The 21,349-nt window shown below is 46.3% G+C and overlaps 1 protein-coding gene across 2 annotated transcripts; it reads right to left on the minus strand.

Moving 5' to 3' along the window:
- Positions 1 to 5,337: 5,337 nt before the first annotated feature.
- Positions 5,338 to 10,591, minus strand: LOC119363353. Of its 2 annotated transcripts, none has more exons than XM_037628692.1 (2): positions 9,212 to 10,591; positions 5,338 to 6,347 (listed from the first exon to the last, which is right to left on the minus strand). In XM_037628692.1, exon 1 carries the CDS (start codon positions 10,476 to 10,478, stop codon positions 9,213 to 9,215), a length of 1,266 nt encoding a protein of 421 aa, XP_037484589.1. In that variant the 5' UTR covers positions 10,479 to 10,591; the 3' UTR covers positions 5,338 to 6,347; position 9,212. The 2 variants fall into 2 exon arrangements, with proteins under 2 accessions (XP_037484589.1, XP_037484590.1); XM_037628693.1 differs by having other exon boundaries at positions 9,204 to 10,591.
- Between the last annotated feature and the right edge of the window lie 10,758 nt (positions 10,592 to 21,349).

Consider the following 21,349-nt stretch of genomic DNA (forward strand, 5'->3'; position numbering starts at 1 on the left):
ATAGGCAACAGGCCAGAAGAACCAATGTATTTTAGCTGGTATGGCTTTACAGAAAAACTCAAAAGGTTCTTTAGTTTTTGAAAATTTTCAAAATAATCGTTTCACACGCAAGAATACTGAAAGCACATGCTTGAGTAAACATGGTGCAAACCACACATAACTTGGCTAAATGGCATAAAATTCAACTTGGGAATTTGAACAAATCCTGAAAGGTTGCCCATGTAATCTTTCTCATCCAAACACAGTTCACAACTACAGATTATACATAGTTGGAACTTAGGCCTTAACTTCCAATGACTAGCTCTGATAAACTGACAGTGGCTACCATTTTTTACATTTCACGCATATTATTTCTGTTTGGATCAGTATCTTTTATTCAATGTCGCTTAAAGTTCTCCCGTGTCGTCAAAACCCTCAAGCGTGCCCTCAGGCGATCCAGATCGTGATGGCTTAGAGCAACTCCAACGCGCCGACCCAAACAGATCGCGGTTTTGTCCGCTTTTTGTCCGTTTGGGTCGGCCGCCCGCTCGGCGTCCGCCCTGTTTATGATTTGGATCGGCAGTGCGTCCAACGTCCGCGAACCATTTCATGTCCGCGCACAAATTTGAAAAGGCCTGCAGCCATTGATCATGCCAGCGGCCAAGCCGTCGCTCAAAGTTCATGTCGGCACCATGCAGCGGCCGGCATACAATGTCAACTCCAAAAAACACCACACAGCTCCATGTTTGGCGCACTTGCCAGTGGCCGGCACACATGCCAGCACACAAAAAGGGGTGGGAAATTCAACCACGCCATCTCGGCCGTGGTCATGCCAGCACACTTGCCCGACATACAAAAAAGGGATGGCGGTCGCCGCCATAGATCACTGGACGTCCCGCATCTTTTCGAACCACGGCCTCTTCCTCGGCAACACGGTGTTGAGGTCCACCTTCATGATCTCCACCCCCATCATCATGCTAGCGAGAGTCACTTCTTTCGCCATGGTCTTGGCATTGGCGGCCTCGATCTTGAGCTTATTGGCTTGCTTCTCGGCCTACATCTCAAGCATCCTCGCTTGCTTCTCTACCTCCATCTCAAGCATCCTCCTTTGGATCTCCATGAAGGCGTTCATTTGCTCTTCCTTGTCTTGCCGGCGCTTCTTCTCCCTTGAGTCCTTCTTGGTCATCATGCCCTCCACGGTTGTGAGCAAGGCGATCGACGCCGCATCCCGCTTGTCCTCCTTCTTGGAGTTGGTCTTCCCCCGCGGCCGTGGCTTCTCACCCTCCCAACCTCCTCCACGTCTTTCTTCCCCCCACGTGACATGAGGCCGAAATATTGCGCCTTGAACTTCTCCTCCCCATTGATGACCATCCAACAGTGGAAGAGGTTGAAGGACTTGCCTTCATTTGGACCTTGAATGCCTCCAAAGCTTGGAATGCCTACAAATGAATAGCATGCAAGCATATGGGCAAATGGATATGCAAATGAACATCCAAGCATAACGGGAATGGAAATAAAAATGGTCGCATGCATACCATGTCTTGCATGCCGATGCCACTCACGAGGCATGCCTTGATGCTCTCAAGGGTGGCACAAAAACTTGTTGCACTCCTGTTGTATCACCCTCTATCGCTTCGAAATGGTTACCCACCCGCGCGTGCTATGCATTTGGTACGGCGCAAACTTCTTGCGCTCATGGAACTCATGATGGACACGAATCCAAAAGGTCGATGCCTTTTGTTTGGCGCCGACCTTGGGGTCTTGCCCAACGTCCCTCAACACTCACAAAGGAGCTTGTCCTCGGACGGCTTGTGTGCCTTCATCCGCTTGCTCTTGCACTTTGGCTTCGCCCCGGCGGCTTGGTTGGCGGGCTCCTCCTCGAACAAAGGTTCGTCGTCGATGTCCATTTCATCCTATTCCTCGAGGCCATAGTCCTCCGGGAACTCGTGGTCGAGCGGGAAACCGTCCAGGCCGACCTGATCTTCCATGAAGGCGTCGTGCATGGCAGCTTGATCATAGGTCGCCGGCGTGAACGGCCCTCGGCCGCCTTGGCTTTGGGTCTCGTCGGGATCGTAGCCAGCCGCGGCGCCACTGCCAACTGAGCTAGCGGCCGCCGCACCACCCTCGAAGATGATGCTCTCCATGAAACAGCTGGTCGTCTCGTCGTCGGTGGCCGCCGGCATTCTGTCGAACAGGTTGCGGGCGCCGGGGAGCACATCGTCTGGCATCTCCCGCGCGTGTTTCCTCGCCCCTCCGATGATGAGGCGCCGGCCATCGGCGTGGCGTTGAGGTCGATGGGCACGAGCGCGGGCGTGGAAGGCGTCACCATGCTCACCTCCGGCGAGCATTCCCCGGAGAGTCGGAAGGCTTGCGGGTAGACGTGGAAGCCGTGAATCGGGTGCGCCGCCGACGCACGGAGCGACTCTAGCAGCACCATCCGAGAAAACACGGACGAGCCGGTGCTGGCCGCAGAAAACCCTATTTGCCGCTTCTTGCGGCAAAATGTTGGGAGAACGCACAGGGAATCGAGCGGTCGTTCCAGGTGGGCCGGCCCGTTAAATGTTTTCAGTATTGCCGGTTTTAGGAAACTTCTAGGATGTTCCAGCTGATTCTTTTTTATTTTAGGAACCTTCCAGCAGGTTCCTGAACCGGTTCTTTTTTCATTTTCCGTTTCTTTTTCATTTTTTGTTTTTCTTTGTTGTTTTTCTTTTTTGTCTCTTATTGCTTTTTTCTTCTTCTTTTCGTTTTTAGTTTCTGTTTCTTTTTTTTCTTTTTTGTATTTTATGTTTGTTTTCTTTCTTTGGTTTGTTATTTTATTTTCATTTTATTTTCTCCTCTTTTTTCAAAATATTCAAATTTTGTTTGTGTTTCCATAAAATGTTCAGTTTTTGAAAAAATGTTCTCAAAATTCAAAATTGTTCTTGTCACACAAAAAATTCAGAACTTTTAAAAATCAGATAATGTACCGGATTTCAATTTTTTGTTCACATTTTCAAAATATGTTCGCGCTTCCAAAAAATTTCGGGATTTTTCAAAAAAAAAATCTCCGTTTCAAAATTTGTTCTCAATATTCAAAAAATGTTCGTGCTTTTAAAAATTGTTCGCGCTTCCAAATTTGTTCTCCATTTCAAAATTTGTTCTCGATATTCAAAAAATGTTCGTGCTTTTAAAAACTGTTTGCGCTTCCAAATTTGTTCTCCGTTTCAAAATTTGTTCTCAAGATTCAAAAAAATGTTCGTGCTTCCAAATTTGTTTTCTATTTCAAAATTTGTTCTCAAGATTCAAAAATGTTCAGAAATTAAAAAAATATTCTGGGAATTTTATAAAATTTCTTGTTTTCAAAATTTGTTCATAATTTTGAATAACTGTCCGAGTTTTCAAAATATGTTCTCTGTTTCTTTTTCGTTTTTATTTTTTCTTTCCTTTTTTGTTGTCATTTTTCATGTTTCTTTTGTTTTGAAATTTTCAAATATTTGTTCTCAATATTAAAAAATGTTCTCGTGTTCAAAATTTGAAAAAATGTTTCGTGTTTCAAAAAATGCTCTAGAATTTTAAAATTTCCAGTATTTGAAAAAATGTTATAGTTTTCAAAACATATTCACGATTTCAAAAAAATATTTTATGGATTTCAAATTAATATTTCATGTTCGTCAACGCACTAGCTACAGTACTCCTACAGTACCTACAGCATGTCCGTCACCAAGGTTTGATTGGTCTGTTGGCTATCGTTGCCCCCACAATAGCGGGAGATTCAGCGTTCGATTCCTGTTAAGCGCGGGAGAAGAACAACGAGTTACTTTCTCCAGGATGATTAGGTGGAACCAGAAAATCAACGAGTTACTAGCTGGATGTTATATCCAATGGACCAGGTAAATCGTACTACAAAACTTTGCTTCATACGTATAACTTCCTTTTCTTGCAGAGAAGATGATACAAATAACTTGACTATCTATCAACACGTATTTTCGTTTGGTTATATGGATTAACAATAGTTCACCCTTTTTGCGGATAGAGAACACATACAATTTGGGGAAAGCTGTAGTTGAGGTCGAGCGCACTGCACCCCTCTATCCTATGAATAACTTAACTATCTACAATTTGTTGCCAGGTATAATCAATGATGATCAAATCGTACTTTCTTGTTTAAGAATATATTACCCTAGATTGTCATTGGTGCGTTCGACTAAAAATCACTAAGATTTTACTGAGTTGATCTAGTGTCAATTAGCTTTGCATTAGTTTTCAATTATTAACTATTTCCTTCAAATTTGACATGAATGTTACTCTTAGATGCATTTTAAGTGTTTATTTGTGGCATTTCATATACACACACTCCCTCTCTTTCGGTTTATACGACTGAATTCAAAAATCTCATCAACCAAAAGTGGCAATATATTGATTACTATTTCGATTGTTATATTACAGTTCCAGGATTTTTAGTTTCGCCCCGAGCCCCAAAACCCCAGGACTGGCCCTGCAAGGCGGCGTTGACGAGTCCGTGCTGGACATAATTTAACCCTAGGTAGATCAGGGCCTCCCTTGTTGCCGCCACGACGCGGGCGTTGGTTTCCTCTTGTTGCGCGGCGGCCGCGGCCGCTCCTTCGTCCCTTGCGTCCGCAACGTGCCTCCGGCCCTTCCTCTTCGCCGACTCTGTGGCCCGCTCCTCGGGCGTCAGCTGCTTCTTCTTCTTGGGCGCCATGGCGGTCTTGCGAGGGGATGCGGGGCTTGCCTTTGCCGGAGGGGGTGGAGGTGATGGCGGACGAGGCGAGGACGACGGCGGCATCAAGGGCGTCATCCATGGCGAGCGACCGGGAGCGCACGCGGGTGGGAGGGTTTTTGAAAAGTGAAGGAAAATTATGAACGCTTTGCCACGGCGCGAGCGCCCGTCTCGTGTCCGCGCCGACGCAAATAAGGCTCAAAATTGGGCCGCCAATGGGTTGGCAGGCGAACGAAAAGCGGACGCGATCCAAACGGACGCGCGCGGACGAAATGGGTCGGGGGTTGGAGTTGCTCTTAGCGAATGACAGGTAAGCGCGGAGCAATGTCCCTCATAGTATTCACTGTCTCGCTGAATATTCCGAGCACATAGGTTAGAAAGATGCATGTAGTTGACGGCAGCTGCTCTACGAAACGACTTGTCTTACACCAGTTATCGGACAATTATCTCAAATGAAAGGCAGCGACGAACCAGTCCTGATTCCTTTCTGTATTCCACAAATCTACCAACACTTTAGAAGTTCTTACTCCAGCAGAAGATATTATCAAATTGTCAAATTTGACCATCCACAGCAGCCACATCATCCCCCGCGATCATAGGTGGCGATTAGCAGAGTAACAACAAGAACGGGAGACCAGACATAAGCTGGTTATGAACAGATCCAATTTATTTATCTATTCAGATTTGTACATGGAATGAACATTGGACAAATCAAACTACAGATCGATGTCATCACAGCCAGTAGACACTACCGATAGTAGCTGATGTCTTAGACAAAATGGGGAAAAAAACCTCCTGAGCTTTTGAAGTATATAAGAAACATGCTCACAGATACAAGGAAGATGGTGACACTCACCGAACATGGCAGACTCACAACACACGAGCATCAAAACAGAATATAACAACCCTACCAGCAGAGTACAGAACAAGACCACGCCACAAAATCAGAGACTAACACCAAGAGACCAAGAAGATAGCGCCACAATCAGATGGCCACCTCCTGTCTTCCAAGACATTTTTCTTCTCCTCGAGCAACTTGATGCAACACGGCCTTGATTAGTCGACCCTCCATAGGCTTTGATTCCAAACCCTCCACAAAATCCAGGTTACACACCCCAACCCCAACACCATGATCAATCACCAGGTTCCCCTCCCGTGAAACCAACTCGCAGAAGAAAGTTCAATGGAAACCCAAACAAATATTTCTTTTAAGCTAGACCACAAATCAAGATCTGTGATTAGCGTTCTCCTCACTTCACGGAAAGAAAAATAATCATTTCCTGGCCGGTGTCTATATGTCGACTTGAACTGCTATCGAAATGCCGTCTTTTAGTGCTATGGGGCAAGCCCACAAGATCTTATTTGAAAGGCAATTTGGCCTTCCGAACATCCATGTTCCTGGAATGAACCAGACCACCAAAAGTAAATCCTGCTGTATAGAGATTTAGATCATGTTTCATGAAGCCCCGACAAATACCATACACTAGTTGAATTTCCTGCAGTTCGAGCAAATCCCACTACTGAACTTCAACCTTTCCCAAACACCTTAGTTTCCAGTAACCTCAGTGCCAGTAGCAACCGATATATTCTTCTATAGTAAAGCCATCGTACAGATGCTGATATCCACGGTGCTTTGTCCCCTCAAGATGTCCTGCAGAATGTGTCAGGAGAGCACAAATACCACAGATTAGAGTTATTAATAGGAATCATATCTATTTGAACCATGTTATAGTTATCCAAATGCTCCAACCACAAACTTTAAGATGAGTTTTCAAAATGACCGCATGTATTTTTGCAAAATCAATTTAAACAAATTCTTTCCTAAGTATGTATGTTACTTATTCTTCAAGGAAGAATTATGTGCTACAAGAAATATCAAAGCCGCGAAAAATGTTTTTGTTGGAATTAAACCAAAGAAAAGTATGTGTAGCTAGTACTCTGTCAAAAACAAATCTAACAAATATGGGTCATACCAAACTATTTTTGGACCCAAAATATAGGCCGGTTTACAATTTTCTATGCACTTCTCCTAAACACTTCCCTGAAACCCCAACCCAATTATCATGAATTCCCTATCTTGATACCAGTACAGCCAAGAGAGAGAGAGCATGGGAAATTGTCATTTCAGCTTATTTCCCTTAATTCTTGTGGCCGAGGAAGAAGCAAATGTTCTCCAATTCATTAATGGATATGTGAAGCAATGGTACAAAGTAACTGTCATTTACCCATGCCCTATTTGACAAAAAGAGTCTATGAGATACTTGGAAGAATCTACTGCTGACCTAACCCTAATTACTCAAAATTAGATAAAAGTGAACAACAATATTCTTCTCTGCCTTGTTGAGAAGGGTCAGCCCCTTTATATAATCGGAAATACAAACTGGCGAACGTCCTCTGGGAGAGGGATGGCCGGCAAACATTTTTTGATGACATTTTTAGGTGGTAGCAGATGGCAATTTCTGCCTGTTTTTTCTTTCCAGAAACTGCCATGCCTCTCTGAAGAAATTTGCCGTAGAAAACATTCACAAATGCATCCCTTCCAGGGAGGGTTCGCTGACTATGTGGGTCCTTATATGATAGACAAGACTTGACCAACAAGCCAGTTAATCTATTCAAAATCTAATACAATCTCTAAACAGACAAGATTCTTTCCTAACAAAGATGCTTAATCAACTAGGACTCTAATTAAGGGATAAGACTCGAGGTTTGATGGGCTGGTCCACATAACATCTCTCCCTTGCTTGAAAAACAGCTTGTCCGCAAACTGTAGGTTGTCAATTGCCTCCCAGGGGGGCTTGGGTGCTACCAGATGTGGAGCTATCTTGGTCGTAGTCATCAGCCTCGATGAAGAAGAGCTGCGTGCACCAGTGACCTCGAACATAAATCTCGTCGCAGATGAAGAAAAGGACTTGGCTACGGCGTTCTTCTAACTCAGCTGGAGTGAGGCGCCAAACCTGTCATGGCGGGGTTGGCTCTGGAATGGTCAACAACAGAACAAGTGCTAGTGGCGCTGGCAGGGAAGGAATTGTAGCTGCGTTGGCTGCGGGAAGATCGGAGGGGCACAAGGGCCCTGTAGGACCAGAAGGCTGGTGTGATGATGTTGTTGTAGGGAAATGCCGCTGCTCATAGGCCTTGGCAAAGGAGATGGCGGTGTGTTGGTAAGATGGCAGCTGAAGCTCGACGTAATGCGAAGACCATCAGGCAGCCCTGCTGTGTACAGAAGCCATTGTTGGGACGGTGTTAATGGCTCATTGTTGTGGCACATGAGTACTAGAAACCTGCTGGTGTAGTCGGCAACCGAGGAAGTGAACGGCAGACGTGCCAACTCGCCCAAAGGATTGGCGCGAAGTGACGGCCCAAGCTGAACATGGCAAGCTTCCTTGAACTGCTCCCATGTCGGCAAGCCGAAACCGCGCTCGAGCTGTAAGTGCCAGAACTGAGCGTCATTGGTGAGGTGGTAGGCTGCAGCCCAGACCTCGTCAGCCTCGTCCGTGAGCTATTTATGGAAAAACTGTTCACATTTATTTAGCGAACCAAGAGGATTGACCGAACCAGCATATGTCAGAAAGTCGAGCTTGTGGAAGCGAGGCACGCCTTAACCAGGACCTAATCCGAGGTGATTGTTAGGTAGGGGCAGAAGGGGGTGATGGGCGGGGTGGGTCCATAGATGGGTTGTGGAGGGGGTTGCAGCCATAACGGCATATGAAACCAGTTGGCAGGTGGAGGCATGAAGGCGGTTGAGGCGGTCACGACGGCCCCGCTGGAGAAGGGGACACCGGAGGTGCTGCTGGCGAGGGGAAGCACCGGGTCGCTGGGGTGGAGGCCGGGGGCGCAGAGGTGGCCTCATGGGCAGCTGCTGCAGCCATGGAATCTGGAGGTGGGGGCAGGGCCGGCAGCCGTTGCTCCAGCCCGGCGAGGAACACCTGGTCCTCCGCTCGTCGGAGCGTGAAGGTCTCCAATTGCTTCGTGATGATCTTCATCTGCCCCACAGCCTCGATTTCTTTGCCTATCATCAAGATGGATCTCATACCAAATTGGAGGAATCTACTATGACCTAACCCTAATTACTCAAAAGTAGATAAAAGTAAACGACAATATTCTTCTCTGCTTTTCGAAAGGGGTCGGCCCCTTTATATAATAGACCAGACTTGACCAACAAATCGGTAAATCTATTCAAACTCTAATAAGATCTCTAAACTGACTGGACTCTTTCCTAACAAAGATGCTTAATCAACTAAGACTCTAATTAAGGGATAAGACTCCACGTTTGATGGGCTGGTCCACATAACATGCATAATTGCCATATAGGCGCTAAGTGATGTTGTTGCAAACCTTAAAACAACTAGTGCAAAAAATCAGTCTTCAGAACAGCTAGTTTGTTGCACAAGAAACAATCATAATTGCATTCCCTGGTTTGACTTGCTTTACAAGAAGGATGGCAAAGCATATCAACAACATAAAGTAACTATCGACTGCTAAAAGCACAAAGGAAGTTTACAGTAGCAACCTTACTACCTCATATGCTTGGTGGAGACAATAATGGTGGGAAGCCTCGATACAGGTGAGCATGCATCATTTTGTTCTTTGACACATACATCCTCTCAAGCTGGAATGTCTTGAGTTCCAATGCAAAATACTCTATATCCGGTCTCTGCTGTGAAGAGCTTCCAAACCAGGGCCAATCTAGTGAAATCCCTCTTAGGAGTAAGTACTCCTCATCCGCACCAATGATGCACCAGTGATAATTGGGCAACGGATGGTTTATCGTGCTGTGCTGCCACTCTTTGGTGCCTTCACTTTTGTTTCGCCAAACCTTACAGTAGAAGTCTAACGTGCGCATACCAATATTTAACAACCCAATCATACCTTCTCCTGCTTCCACAATGGCGAGCCTTCCCCCATGACTGTTGGGCGGGAGATCTATAATGGTGAATTTCATCTCACGCGTGTCAAGCATGAGCAGTTTGTCCATCCATTCTAACACCCAACAGAAACAACCGTGTGCATAATGGCGCCGATGCAGTCCACAGCGTGCATACAATGCATCCACAACTTCATTGGACAAAGCGCCCAAACCATGGTGTTGAATACTAACCCATTTACCGGTGTGTGAAGAGAAGACGAAGACAGCAACCTTGTTTTCGCACAACACCTTGCAGATCACTTTGAACGACGATTCACCCTGCCGCACGTCGTCACTGGCCGGAGCAAAAAAGGGCTCGAAATCTAACATGCCGCAGTGCTGCACGGAGTCCGCTAGGTCTTCCGGGACGGGTGGGATCCGGATGTAGCGCCGGGACAGGGGATCACAGACCACGAGATCCACAAAGGTGTTGGAGGTGGCGTCTATGAAGTCGCCACGACCTTCGGAGACTGAGACGGCGGAGAAGAGAACGCGGCCGTCGCGGACGTCACGGGGGCTCCAGCAGGTGGGGTTGGGGAGGAAGCTGAAGGCGAAATCGGCAGCCTGCGCGAGGGCGTTGGCGGCCGGGGCGGAGGGGTGCGGAGACTGGGCGGCGTAGAAGTCAGCACGGAGGAAGCCGAGCACGGGGACCTTGTGGAGGGAGCGGTAGCGGCGCGCGAAGGAGTGGGGAACGACGACGTGGCGAAATGAGGTGCAAGAGGTGGAGGCGCGGGCGAGGTCGGCCGCGGTGGAGAGGCGGAGGAGGATCTCCTCCAGGATATCGTCTGGGAGGGAAACCTGGAGCTGTGGAGGCAACGGAGGGGCGTCGGAGTTCGGGGCGGACGGAGGGTCGTCGGCGTCGAGGGGTGGCGGGGTCATGATGTGGTGGGGGAGCGACCTGCCGACGGTGGGTAGTCGAGCTAAGATTTAGGCGTGTAGGGGAACAGTGAAGCAAAGGAGCTAGCTTGCTCTAGTCTGGAACCCAGGTCAAGGTTCCTATCTCCCCGGCGACTTTCTCTCTGGCTCTTTTTTGTTTTATAAAAAGAGAGAATTGCTCCTTATTTATTTATTTATTTATTTATTTGGAACGCCTTATTTATTTATTTTGATAAACGAGAATTCCTCCTTGTTTGGTTCTAATTAAAATTCTGCTTCGCTATTTGATTTAATACAGTATAAAACTCTTCCATATTATTTTTTTTAAATCTTCCATATTTGGTTCTAGCGAAAATTTTGCTTCACTATTTGATCTGATAATTCTTTTCCATGTTTAGCACTACCTCTAAATTTTATGTCTTATTTGGTTCTAATTAAAATTCTGCTTCAGTATTTGACCTAATAAATATCTTCCATATTTGACCCTACCTCTAAATTTTATCTCTTTCTCGCAACTTTCATCCATGTAGCCATTATGTGATACTTGAAAAGACACATTTACCCCTCAGACCACTTTTGAGACATGGTTGAATATATTGAAAAAAGAGAAGAACATAAGTATTCAACACAATTTCTCTTAAATCTCCCACCTCCCATCTATCTCATGCAGTAGCACACTGACATCGACGGTGTAGGTGGTGAGCAGGCACCAGCAACAACTGCGAGAAGGAGGCGGGCGGCAAGAAGCGCTGGGCAACAACACTAGTTGGCGCCACCCTTCTCCAGCGTTGCACTTATTCGTACCAACGCCGATCCATGAACCATCCCTCCGTGTGCAATGTCGTCTCCATGCAACATTGTCCCCTTGAGCGTTATGGGCTACCACCACGTGGTCGCGCCCGGCTCAACGTGGAGCCGTGTTTCACTGTGCCATGCCATTTCGCGCTCCACTAACCTAATCACCCATCGCCGCCTCACGCCAGCCATGGTGCCAATGGTTTGCGCGCACCCTGAGCGCAGCGCTTCACTGACGCCAACATTAACCGTATTGGGCACCACCGCCGGTCTAGGGTAGATGATGTGTGTGGTCGTCATCAAAGTTCCAAGTCAAGGTTGAAGCTGCACAAAGGATGTGTCGGCATAGATGTCAATCACAGCAAGCAGATAGGTGGCGTTTGCGAGGAGGGCGGGCGAAGAAGTGACATAAATGACGAGAAGGGTGGGTGTTGGCGAAACAAAGAGGTGGGAGTCTAGCTTGGACACGTGCCATCGACCATGAGGCAGAATGCCCGTCAATGTCGACCAGGTGGGAGGAGGAAGGCGGGAGGTTGTCGGGTTGGAGGAGGAGAGGGTCCCTCTTGCTTATGTGCTCCTATGGCAGAGACAAGTGTAAGGGGACATGGGAAGAGGAGGGATTTGGGCCCAATGGCTTGTTCAACTTTTTTTCATTGTTGTACAATCGAGGGTAGTTTCATCAATGCAAAAAGGGGACATGTCTTTGATGGAATAGGTGAAGTGTCACAAAAGGCATAAAATGTAGTGGTGGTGTTTAATAAAGAAGAAAATTATTTAGGGCCAAACAGGAAAGCAAAGTTTTAATTAGGACCAAATAAGGAACTCTCATAAACAAGCAGATCAACGTCGAGCACCTCCACACGGGACCCTCGCCATCGACGATTTTCTCACCGTTGGCGACCGCCTCCACCGCTACCCGATGTGCGCAAGCCTCTCGGAGCCTTTTGTGCCCTCCATTTCCTTTGCCATGCCCTGTATCACTGTCGGTGAGTAAGCCCAAGCAAGCCCTAGTCGAAGTCGCAGGGCGGATGATGACATGTGGGACTTACCTACCATCCTCCCAGTCCTCTCTCTCTCTCTCTCTCTCTCAATGATGGTTGGGCCCCAGCCATTAGGTTTAAAACGCCCCAATACATGGGCGTGCTGTTTCGGCTAAAGGTGTCTTATGTTGTTACGCCTTCGACATGGCCCTTTGTCACAACGTTGTGCACCTGGGTCGAGCCCACCCAAGCTCATCAGCATTTTTTTGTTAAATGCCGCTCTGAGCATGCATTTGTTAATTGCGTCGACTCTATTTGGCCCGGTGTGCAAAACAATGTTTATCTTCTTCTAAATTACAGTGAACTTTGAAAATTCATATTTAAATAACCACAACCCTCAATCAATTGATTCCAGTTTCTAAATTGAAGACCTTTCTAGATACATAGGTTCCAAAAATAAGTGAGCACTTTGGTTGTACTACTTATTTGGGTGGCTTGTTTCCGCATTATTCTTATCTATGATGTTAGATAACGATTTTTTGAGAGATTCTAACAAGGAGCAGAAGACTTTGAACAATTTGTTAAGCTAGCCAAGCAACCTACTTTGAGCACGTTGAACCCATATTTGCATTACACACTTAGCAATATATTTGTTAAAAATGCAATGGTTGGTTTAGAAAATAGATATTTCATATGTGCTTATTGTTGACATCCCCTTTGACATTGGTAATACCCATCCATTGTAACCATGGGCTATTAATACCCATTGACCTTCGATATAAGTCGGACTTAGGCCAATTTTAGAAGTGTTTCTTAGCCATGTGTTCGCACATGAACACGTCACCGCGTATCCACGACGCCGAGGGTGATATACCGCAGCTCACGTTGAAGGAGACCCATCCGGAAGCGCGGTACACAAGTAACCCGGCGGGCGCTTTTATAGACCCGAAACCCACACGCCCGGGAGGGACCCACCAGGGCACGCGATGGCTTTGGGCTGCCCTAGGTCGACCTGATCGCTCCTAGAGCCTCGAGGTTTGCTGCCCTACAACAAGAAGAACGAATGAAGAACGAGGAAGAAGAAGAACAAGGGAGAACATAAAAGTAAAGGTAAAAGTTGTAGATAGACTTGTTTGATTGTGTGTTGTTCAATTGGCTATCACCTCTCATCTATTTATGAGGCGGCTGGACTTCCCGTACAAGAAAAGGACTCCAAATCCCGTCAAAGTCTTTCCAAAATTAACTGAAGTCTGATTAGGCATATCTGAGACATCAGTTTAGTTTTGTGTTTCACAGGCCAAATACGACCTCAAATGAAGATGTAAATTTAATCGTTTCGACGAGACGAACAACTTTCATGTTAAAAGTTTTTCGATTTGAAGCAATCTTGAGGGTCGAATCGCTCGTGCGACCCATCAGACATCGTGTCTGATGCCCCGGACCAGTTTTTACTCATTATAGGTCTGCAGTGCATTGGCTCCAACTTTTGCATAAAACCTCGGAATGAGACGATTTTTATATCAAAATCAATTATTTCGACGAGACAAAGACAATCCGTATATAAACTTTTCTCATGTTAGGCTGTGTTGGAGGTCTAATCGGCCGAACAATACTTTGCATACAAAATCTAGTACTTCGAGCATAATTTCGGCCCTTGAGATGAGATCGGATGGCGATGGCCCAAACTTCAAAGATATTCACGTCGACAATAGGAAATTCTTTGTGTAGATTACTCCTTCATTTGAAGTCATCTTAATTAAGTTCTTGATCGTGCCAAAATCTGGTGTCAACACATGCCCCCTGTTTTTCGGCAAAACTTGTGTGCCAAAAAATAACTTGCATGAAGTTTGTTCTAAGAGCGATGTCAACACTGCGTCAGCCATTTTGTACGTGCTTAGGATGATAAGTATATATTGGCCATTTAGATTAGCAACAAAAGTGAAGGTAATCGAACATATGATGATTTGGTAATACCCTTTCATGATGTAAGAAGTTTTGCATCCATGGATTAAAATAACCCCATTGAGGGTAACCAACCATACCTGATGAGGAATTCCATGGCATAGGCATCAATGGCATAGTTGAAGAATATGGATAATGTGTGGACCGAAGAAGTTGAAACCTTCGGCTTGGTCCTTCATAGTTTTCACCCTTTTCCTTCTTCACCTTTGCCGCACTTCTTGTAATGGAAGCTTGCACATAATTCTTATTTTGAGTACTTCCTTTGGGAACCCATGCCATGTTCCTTTCTTCAAGTTCTTGTGCACTAAATTTTTGTAATTTCTTCTTCTGCCAATATGATACGCCGAGTGAGCACCCCGGCTGTGATTTTGTTTGAACCAATGGCAATTCTTGTTTTACCTTGTGCACTCTCAACTTCTTCTCTTCAGATTTGGCACTTGATTGACTTGCCTCATTTCCTTTAGTAGCCAATGTCAACACTATAATTGGCTCTTTTTCATTTGAGATCAAATCTAAAGTAGCACCCTTACGACCATCTTTTTTAACACGGTAAACTTGCTTGACCACCTCTTTCTTGTTCCTTGAGCTCCGGACCGATTCCTTATGATTGAAACAGTCTTTGACATGTGATTGTTCAAATATTGATCTTTTTGGAGCTGCATAATGTTTGTGAGATGGTGTAAATAAGATAAAGAATGCGCCCTTGTATCATACCCGTCCCATGATGGATATGGATTTACATGATCATATGAAGGTATCCATGGCATCGGCATTGGCAGCACAAAATATGGATATGAATATATTGCATTAGAATTCTCATTTTGCCAATACTGATCCTTGGGTTTGTGCCTAGGGGGTGGTCTTGATGCTCTTAAAGTACTTGGCCGATAAGCACTGTTCTCCTCACTTATCTTCTGATATTTTTCCAATAGTTGCGTGAAAGTGACTTTTGGCTTTTTACCTTTGTGCTTACCCCAGCCTTTGCTTTCTTTGGTTGTGCTTGCACCGATCTTTGGATTTTCTTGTTGCCCCCCAGTACTTGGCGTCTTTTTACGCAACCTTGATGGAATTCCCGCCTTCATGAATATTTTCATTGTGCTCTTGAACAACTTCTTTACTTGAAAACTTGATCCCATCATCCACAGTTTTTACCTTCTCATGTTTAAATGGATCAGCTTGACGGAGCCGATGCAAAAATCGTTTGCCATCAGGACCAATCGGAATAAACTGGTCCTCTCTTGGTTTCTCAACAAATTTCAGTCATCCTTTATGAATGGCTGATTTAACTATTTGACGAAACATATTGCAATCCTCAAAATTATGTTTGAATGAATGATGCAACCTACAATATATTCGTCCTTGAATTGATGGCTTGATATGGTGATCAAGAATTCTTATGTAATTCATTTTCAGCAACAAATCAAATATTTTATCACACGTGCTTGAATTGAAGGTAAAAAATTTATTCTCTAGCTGATCTTGCTGTGAGAAAGTTTTTGGAGTTAAGCAAAAGAATGGTTCAGATTTTGCATTACCACATTCGACTATGCATTGTGTTTTGCACTCTATTTCCGATGTCTTTGAAAAGGAAATTATGCTAACATAGGTTTTCTCAACAGAGTATAACATTGGCTTTAAATTTCTGAAATCAAAGTAGTTAGAACATACATGTCTCAATTGAGAACATGCGTAAGCCAAGTATGAAGCAAGCAAAGCTACCCAATTAGATATGAACTTTAAATAAAGCAATGAGAAAAACTTTGGCTGCAATAATAAGTCACTATTTTTATTATAGAAGCATAAACAATAAAGTTGTGACCAAATCGGAAGATAGGTAAATCACTTGCTAGACATACCTTTTCAAACACGTCGGGAAAGCGTGATGGTTGCGTTACTTGAACGATATGTTGTTCCTCTTTCGAATAGCTCCTCAACACCTTGCCGTCCTCTTTTTCTAGAACAGATTCGGCATACGTAATATTTGATTCGGTCTTTTCAATAACCGAATTAACTTTGTTATCCGAATCACCACTTTTTTTGATAATTCTATCCACACCCAATGCTTTCTCATTTTGACATAATCTAGCTTGTATTGAAGCAGAATTAATGGGCTTTCCCTCTTTTATTAATTCATTTAGAACAACATTGCATTCGTTCCAAAAAGACGTAAGGTTTTTCTTAATGACCCAATGTGGATAGAATTGCCCCTGACACTTTTAGACTCTATCGGTAATGAGATGTCACCGAAATTCTGTAAGTGTGCAGGGAAAACATTGTATGCTATAATACTAGGTGAAGACACATGTGATCCTAAGGAATTTTCACTTACTCGGTGTCTGGGTACACAAACAGGGGTGTATGTTTTCCCTTGACTTGTGCACAGACAGCAAACCATCGGTCTGACAACTCTCAACTTCCAACACCAGACCAAGCAGAAGAGATAGCTTTTTAAGAAATCGAAGGGCATATCAAGAAGACCAAGTCAAGCTAAAGAAGCAAGACACCATTAAGGAAAAACCTCCCTTGCCAGGCAGGCGAGCCTGGCGGGGTCGAGGTTGCCCCAAAGACAAGTCTCAAGACTGCCTCGGCAAGCTTGCCGGGGGCGCTGAGGGTAGACTACCCTGCCAACGCTCCACCTCACAGCAGCACAAGTCATAGATCGATGCAGTGTCGAGCCCCAAAGTGACTAAGTGGCTGTTATTTGGCACGTGGCAGCCACTTCCGAAGGAAATTGCCTCCAAATGACACCCGTCCAGAGACGTGTCACGCATGAAGGCGAGAAAGTGGCCGAACGGTCCGGCAAGGCTTGCTAGGCTGTGCTACTATGTGACACTGAGTGGTGCATTTAATGCACCTTGTCCTGTCTGCAGAGGTAGGTGTGATAGCACTGTTTGCTATCTAATCAGTATGCAATGACTGATTTGCCATTGTGGTGACCCCTTGATCTATAAAAGGAGGGTCGTGGCAACCTTAGAAAGGATTCGGCCCTTGTACTCTTGTACGCGCGTAGCTGCTCTCGCCCCGACGCAACTGAAAGGATCGAGAAGTGGTGTCTAGAGGGGGGTGATTAGACACTAAGTACCAAAAGTTGCAGTTTTTAACTTCTTTAAGTTGGAGTGGAGTTTAGGCACAAGTTTAACACTCACTATACATATCAAGCAAGCATGCAAAGAGTATATGAGCAGCAGAAAGTAAAGCATGCAACTTGCAAGAATGTAAAGGGAAGGGTTTGGAGGATTCAAACGCAATTGGAGACACGGCTGTTTTTGTCGTGGTTCCGATAGGTGGTGCTATCGTACATTCACGTTGATGGAGACTTCAACCCATGAAGGGTAACGGTTGCGCGAGTCCACGGAGGGCTCCACCCACGAAGGGTCCACGAAGAAGCAACCTTGTCTATCTCACCATGGCCATCGCCCACGAAGGACTTGCCTCACTAGCGGTAGATCTTCACGAAGTAGGCAATCTCCTTGCCCTTACAAACTCCTTGGTTCAACTCCACAATCTTGTCGGAGGCTCCCAAGTGACACCTAGCCAATCTAGGAGACACCACTCTCCAAGAAGTAACAAATGGTGTGTTGATGATGAACTCCTTGCTCTTGTGCTTCAAATGATAGTCTCCCCAACACTCAACTCTCTCTCACAGGATTTGGATTTGGTGGAAAGAAGATTTGAGTGGAAAGCAACTCGGGGAAGGCTAGAGATCAAGATTCATATGGTAGGAATGGAATATCTTGGCCTCAACACATGAGTAGGTGGTTCTCTCTCAGAAAATGTATGCTGGAAGTGTAGGTTCGTTCTGATGGCTCTCTCCACGAATGAGGAGGAGGTGGAGGGGTATATATAGCCTCCACACAAAATCTAACCATTACACACAACTTGCCAAACTCGGTGGGACCGAATTAATAAACTCGGTCGAACCGATTTAGCAAATCTAGTGACCGTTAGGATTTTCGGTGGGACCGACATGCAACTTGGTAGGACCGATATGGTTGGGGTTAGGGCATAACGTAATCTCGGTGAGACCGATTACACAAACTCAGTGGGACCGATTTTGGTAATAAGCTAACCAGAGAGTTGGTCAGGTAAACTCGGTTTGACCGATTACACAAACTCGGTAGGACCGATTTTGGTAATAAGTTAACCAGAGAGTTTGCATTGTAATCTCAGTAGTACCGATCGCTCAAACTCGGTGAGACTGATTTTGGTAATGGACATGCATAGAGAGATTACAATCCCATCTCGGTGAGACCGAGATCCCTATCGGTGAGACCGATTTGCCTAGGGTTTGTGGCAGTGGCTATGACATCTGAACTCGGTGGCACCGGATAGAAAGAATCGGTAGGGCCGAGTTTGACTTTTGGTTTAGGACATATGTGGATGTGAGAAAGTAGTTGAGGGTTTTGGAGCATATCACTAAGCACTGTGGAGCAAGAAACTCATTAAGCAACACCTCATCCCTCCTTGATAGTATTGGCTTTTCCTATAGACTCAATGTGATCTTGGATCACTAAAATAGAAAATGTAGAGTCTTGATCTTGGAGCTTGAGCCAATCCTTTGTCCTTAGCATCTTGAAGGGGTTCCACATCCTTTAGTCCATGCCACTCCATTGTTGAACTTGTCTGAAACATACTAGGTAAAAGTGTTAGTCCAACAAGAGATATGTTGACATTAATTACCAAAACCACCCAGGGAGCACTTGTGCTTTCAGCAACCTTGTCAGGCTAAAGCGATGCGTCTCCACCACGGTCCCCTCATCAATCCACCAAAGCAGGAGTAGGGTTTTACACCTCGTGGTGGCCCGAACCTGGGAAAACTGCACGTGCGATCGCTGCCATTCTGCTCCGCACCCTCCGCTCTTTGTGCAATGTGCTCTTTCCCCCTGCCGAACCACAAGGGGCCGATGGCCCCATAGGTGGTTGTGTTTCCCCATGACATCTTTGGCGCGCCAGGTAGGGGGGAGCGCTTACGCAAACCCGAGAGTGTACACGGCGCGTCATCTTCATCATTGTTTTCTTCATCGACAACTTCATATCCATGACACCCAAGAGAAGGCGGGGAATGGTGGGACGGAGAGGGGGAGCGATATCGCTTCCCCGCTGACCATGTCCAATCTCCATCGCCTCCCTCCGTCATGGCTGCAGCGGAGGCGGGAACCAGGAATGATGGCGGCTTGACAACCCCAAATAGTTCAGGCAGCATGGTCGCCATGCGAGCCCCGTTCGGGGAAAGGAGCAAGGTGTAAGGGTGCAAGGTTTCTCCCTCCTCCACTCTCACTTATCGACAATCGAGCTACTTTGGGTTTCAGCATCATCAATGTCGATGAGCCCGCGCAATACTCGGTCCACCATTTACCCTGCTTAGGGAAATCCTGGGTAGAGCTCCCGTGCAAATCCGTTGATCGACGCCCCGGCAAGTACGCTCCGGCAAGGCCGTCCGCTTTGGCGTGACTTTTGTGCCAGCCGCCGTCAGATTGTTTAAAAAGTGTGAAGAGGAGGAGAGAGAAACCGATTGTGCCTTGCATCGCGGCCTACCACCCGCAAGGTACATGTGATTCTTGCAGGCACCTATCGGGAGCCGGAGAGCAACACGCGCGGCGACTATCCTTCTTGAAGCATGCGACGCGACAAGCGGCCTCGACTGAAGGGAGTGGAAGGAAGTGAGGATAAGATCTAAGTCCACGAAATCGTTGCTCCGTTATAGACCTAGACCGCATTTGCTTATCCCTTGGATTCCAAGGTGTTCGTATGAGGAAATCTTTCTTGTGGACGACACCTTATTAGTTTTTGTCTGCTCCCTATCTTTGGTCCAAGCCTGCTTGTAGAATGGGTGGCAACATCAAAACTACCAAGGAAAAACCTGCCAGGACGTACCCTCGCCAAGATAACTGCTAAGGGCCCGACCCTTACAAAAATCATGGTAGTATGATACGGGTAGGCAATCGAAATACGCACAGAGACTAATCGTACGAACACTAATGGGTGAACTCAAAAGGGATAAACATGCAATTAAGATTAAGTAAAAGCATCAGTTTCACACAAGCATAAGCAGTACGATGTCTAAACATAGGACATGCATCATGTTTTGTTACAGGACAACACAGTGGCAAGGATATTTCAAGGTCGAGCTTGGCGACCTCACGAAGTAGTAGGGACGACAAGGACCTTGTCGGTGTAAGGGGCGGACTTCTCCTCGGCAGCAGAAACATCTGTGCCCTCCGGCAGCTTCTTGAAGCTGTCGGCAAGGTTGAGATCTGGGTCGCGGTAGGCGATGTTGCTGAGGACCATGAGGAGGGCATTGCGGGCAAGCTTCCAGATTCGCTCGTGAAGCGACCGGCCCTTCCCTTTTCGCGCGCCTTCAGCTTTTGGATCAGCTTGTTGAAGAAGAGCCCTAGCTTGACACTGGTGACCTCATGCCTACTGGCCGAGAAGACTGGCCCTTCCATGCACATCGCTGCAGTTTGGGAAGTGAGACGCTCGACAATGTCGATTAAACTCTTGATCCAAAGGTTTACCTGCTTGGAGTGGTTCGCCAGCTTGTCCTCTGCATCCTTCTGAAGAAGCCTTACGGTGTCCAGATCCTTTGTCAGCTATTTCTCATAAGCCTCGCTAGATTCTGCCGAGCTCTCCAAGGTGCCAACCCTAGCCTTCATGTCTTCAATGGTGCCGTTGGCAGTCTCAAGGTCTTGGCTCTTGGAGGACAGCTGCGATTGCACCACTTTCAGAAGGATCTCTACTTTTCCGCGCCTCCTCCTTGAGGGTCACGATGTCTTTGGCACTCCGGGGAAGCTCCTCTGTCAGTCTGGCCACCTGCTGGTCAAGATCAACCTTGGCGGTAGATGCAGCGGCAAGGTCATCGGCAAGCTTCTTCAGTTGGGAGGTAGAGCCGGCAGAGAGGGCATCCAGGGCAGCCCTGTTCTTGTCCTCCTTCTCCTTAGTGCACTACTATACAAGGGCCTCCAGATTATCGTCCTTGGCGTGGAGTGTGGCCTCGAGCTTCTCCTCACAGAAAGAGATGTTCTACTCCTTGGCGTCCAGAAGCGCCTTGCGCTCCACCATGCGAGCCTCCTGGGCAATAACATCCTCCCTCACCATCGAGATTGTCTCCTGCTACCTCATGAGGACCCGGAATTGCTT

Source organism: Triticum dicoccoides, chromosome 2B (assembly GCF_002162155.2).
Source record: "Triticum dicoccoides isolate Atlit2015 ecotype Zavitan chromosome 2B, WEW_v2.0, whole genome shotgun sequence".
NCBI lineage: Eukaryota > Viridiplantae > Streptophyta > Magnoliopsida > Poales > Poaceae > Triticum > Triticum dicoccoides.

Coding starts and splice junctions, on each gene's coding strand:
- LOC119363353 (XM_037628692.1), bottom strand. CDS start 10,478: ATGACCCCGCCACCCCTCGACGCCGACGACCCTCCGTCCGCCCCGAAC.